This window comes from Berghia stephanieae, chromosome 3 (genome assembly GCF_034508935.2).
Source record: "Berghia stephanieae isolate SIO BIC M18660-M18661 chromosome 3, UCSD_Bste_1.3, whole genome shotgun sequence".
In the NCBI taxonomy this organism is placed as follows: Eukaryota; Metazoa; Mollusca; class Gastropoda; order Nudibranchia; family Aeolidiidae; genus Berghia; species Berghia stephanieae.
Genome location: NC_088362.1, coordinates 99,151,047 through 99,155,169, shown reverse-complemented (window position 1 = coordinate 99,155,169; position 4,123 = coordinate 99,151,047). Strand labels below are relative to the sequence as shown.

At 34.9% G+C, this 4,123-nt stretch overlaps 1 protein-coding gene across 1 annotated transcript; it reads right to left on the bottom strand.

Annotated features, from left to right (window-relative positions):
* Positions 1-223: 223 nt before the first annotated feature.
* Positions 224-3,163, bottom strand: LOC144969714 (uncharacterized). Its single transcript, XM_078908876.1, has one exon. The coding sequence runs from the start codon at positions 2,409-2,411 to the stop codon at positions 837-839; it is 1,575 nt and encodes a 524-aa protein (XP_078765002.1). The 5' UTR covers positions 2,412-3,163; the 3' UTR covers positions 224-836.
* Between the last annotated feature and the right edge of the window lie 960 nt (positions 3,164-4,123).

The window sequence follows — 4,123 nt, the reverse complement described above, 5'->3', positions numbered from 1 at the left end:
ATAATACACATTTATATAGCGCTCATTCTCGTGTAAAACACAAGCTCTGGGCACTTTACAATATAAATATCAATTTTAAGTGAAAAAATAAAAAAATAAAATAATAACAACAATAACAATTCATAGCCAAATCAAGGATTCATATAGAGTCAAGAAAAACAAATACAGTAAAAATTATAACAATAATAATAATAATAATAATAATAATAATAATAATAATAATAATAATAATAATAATAATAATAATAATAATAATCGCTCTGCAACACTCTCCAGCTAACTCAAACGCATACCCACTAACCCACACATACACACACACGCACAAACACACGTACAAACACATACACACACACACAAACATAAACACTCACACAGGCCCACACAAGCGTATAACAAAAAACAAAAACAAAAACAAATTTTAAAAAAAAGATACATCAATCATTAAAATGCCCTGTAAAAGAATTCAGGCTTGGGGTCCTTCTTAAATGTTAGAACACGAGGAGCAGATTTTGTTCTAAAATTGAGAGAGTTCCACAGACGTGAAACTATACAGTTAAACGCTTTTTAGTGAAATTTATTAATGAAGTTTATTTCTTTCATTTAAAGAGATTCTGATTATCTTAAGACACCACTAGGTCTTGTAAGTAAAAAGTACCAACATTAGTAAAACATTTATAGGCATATAAAAGAATCACTCGTGTTTACTATAAATTACATCTATATATTAGCGTTTTGAGGTCAGATATGGACTGAGACGAATGTATAAAAAGAATAAATTGTTCTTATACTCTTCTAATCTGACTTTTTGAGAGACACTAGTTAACCGATTCTAAGATTTAAGACCCATTTTGGAATTTCCAGCATTTGCTTGTTTTTAGACAGAATGCTATCAACATAATCATCCCTGCAAAATTCAAAGAGGCAGAATACGCAAATATGGAGAACCATCCCAGATTATTGAGCAGCGTTTGTAGAATTGGAGCTGTCAAGAGGTGCACGCCGATTGTAAAAGCTGTTACCAGTCCACAATTTGAATTGAAAATATCCTTCCCGAATTGCTTGAATGAGATAGCGGTGAAGACTTCGTCATAGGAACAAGCCACTGCATTGAAGACTGAGTATAAAAAAAGGTACATCCATTTATTGAGGAATGGTGAGAGATAAACAAATATTGTTAAAACTGTCATCAGAGCAAACTGACAAATCATACACGTTATATGACCGATTCCGTCCATAATAAAAATCCAGATGATTTTAACGAATATTGCTATGAGAGAAAGAACAATCACCGCTTCGGCAAGAAAGTGGTCATCTTGTATGCTTTGCTGACCATATGATTTATAATAGTTTTTGAATACGATAAATGATGTGTCCCCGCACAGGTACGATATCGTTATGGCAAAGAACGCACAGGATTTGAGAAAGTCTGAAGATTTGTAGTCCTGAATACACGACAAACTAGCATCTCTGTGAATTGCTGTTGTTGCACTTTGCAAAGACTCATTCAGTGGTGGGTTTTCAGTTGTTTTGCTTAGTGCTTCACTTCGTAACGTAGCTTGATCCTTTGCATTTGTCTCGTTGTCATAGCTTTGTCCTTTATCGGCATAACTACCTCTTGATCCTGAAGAAGATGAATCGTTGAACTCATCAGACCCATCGCTATTCTTCACACTTGAAAATGTTGGTGTTATTTGAGGTGGTGTTACCGAACCGTAATTGTTGCTCCTTTCATTGTCCTCTTGGATATCACGATCCGTTTCTCCCAGCATTAATATTCCAATAATTTGAACTGCTAACGAAGCTATTCCTAACTTTACAAACATGGAAGGTACATTTTCTAACACCTCTTTTTGAGAGAAGAACATCATATGCCCTGCTTTTAAATTTGGTGACAGATTGAAAGGGTTTACAAGCAGTGTAGCAAATTGGCTAATAATTATAGCCCCCGTGGGAACAGCACACAATACAAATGACTTGAGGAACCAGGCATCCCTAAAAGACAAGTCTATGACGAAGTTCAAGGTCGTTACTTCTAACAACCCTTTGCCAAATCCTACAAGCGCACCCATGCACACACTTGTCATAACTACGGATATCTTTGTCGAAAAATAACTAAGAAATATACCGCCATTAAAAATGAAAACTCCTAATGTTACAGTTGCGTGTCTTTTTCCCGTTAATTTTGTGAAATATCCGGATGACAGAAGACCCAGTGTCCATGTAGCTCTCATTAGAGATAAAATCCAAGGAGCTTCAAGCCCACGATCCAAAGCGGTGCAGTAGAGGATATAGGAGAGAATGTAGACAGAGATGTTACCCCAGTACCAGCTCACACCTACTGGCAGAAGGATAAGGAAAGCCCCAGTCACTGTTAATACCTTCAGGTACCTGCTTTCTACAATATCTGTCATTCTTGAAAAAATATTGTCTGTTTTCAGATCCGAATTAATTGCTTCAAATAAATTAGTTTTATTCTGTTTTATTTTAGGAGTCGTGAGATTTCATTAGCATCCGTAAAATGTTTCCGCCATTTGATATAAATGCTTCTGTATAATAAATAGAGCTGAGCTGTATATTATAAGCACTGAATCCTCATGATTAATTTTTTAAAATCACACAGTACAGACAGTTTATCACAATTGTTTCTAAAGAATATTTCTATGCTTTCTACCTTAATGTCATTGCAGCGTTGTCACATTGGACTACGTTTCCTGAAATGGCAGTTGTTATCCGATCAAATGAATTAAAGAACAGGTTGGCACAGAGCCTTGATTTAGTCACAATCCTTATCGGTTGCAAGAAATAAATCAAGTTTCAAAGATTCTTTTTTATTTATTTAGCTGTCGTACAAACAAACTTCTTGAACTAAAACACAGAAAGGATTCCCAACTTATTATATTCTGATTTTGCTGATATCATCTCTCTATTTCAAATTTTGACATAGGAACTCAATATTATATAATGCAGGGAAAATTTTCCAACTCAAATAACACAGATAATATTATCATATCATTTTGTTTCCACCATGAACTCCAAAGAAGTTATTCTGAAATTAAATACAAATATTATATATTTTGTGTTTTTTTCTGAATTTGATTTAGACCATTAAATTCTAATATTTTTATGAAATGTAATCGAGATTGGAATCAAACATTTGGTAACAGTTGGACACAATCTCAACACAAGGCTTACTAACTAACATCAGAGCAAGACCTTTCGATTATTTTTCCATTATTGGGCACATTGCTTCCTACACACTCCTTATAATCGTTGTTACTAATAAGAAATAATTGGCTTATTATCGCTGGGTGAAGCATAGATTACTATCCAGGAGGGCAATTAACGATAATTCTGTACTACAAGGATAATGTACATATCAAACTGCGTAGCGGTATCAAATAGGCTTGGGAGCATAACTGGTAGAGCGCTGGACTAATTTTCAAAACCAAATAGTTTGAATCCACGTACGATTTATTATTTTCCTGCCTGCAAACGACAAAGCAGTTGTGTCAAAAAAATAATATCGGGGGGAAATAATTTGCAATATTAAAATATCAGAAGCCGTACCTAGAGAGGATAACAGGCATCGTTTATTTCTATTTTATACTACAAATAAATTGGATATAATTGGCTCTAGTGGTCTTGCAGTTCCAAATGGCTACAGAAGGCAATAGCATTGAGGATCGAAGTGTTAGATGACATAATCGTGAATATCGACTGGATAGGGGAGTATGCCCGCAAAAACTCTTGCATGGGGTTGTATGCTTGGAAATGTGATTCACCTGACTTGAATCATAATATTTGAATCAGACACGAACGTCGCTGCTTTTGTTACTTGGGATGACGGACATTAATTAGCAATGGCTATCCCGCACAAATCTTTGGGCCTCTTTTTCGCTCACGAAGTGCCCGAATTCGCGACAAAATATGGGACGAAGCCGTTTCGTATATGCTATTTTAAAAAAAATAATTACGACGCTGTCTATTGATGAATATTACTGAAAGTTGGCACACAGTTAGAAATAAGATCATTTTAGATTATGTCAAGCGACAAAACTGGTACGATTACCAGAAGACCGTTAAAAATAGATTTTTACTCTTTGGAGTAAACTATTTCTAAAAC

What these genes read in the sequence shown, in the direction of transcription:
- LOC144969714 (XM_078908876.1), bottom strand. Translation starts at nt 2,411, where the DNA reads ATGACAGATATTGTAGAAAGCAGGTACCTGAAGGTATTAACAGTGACT.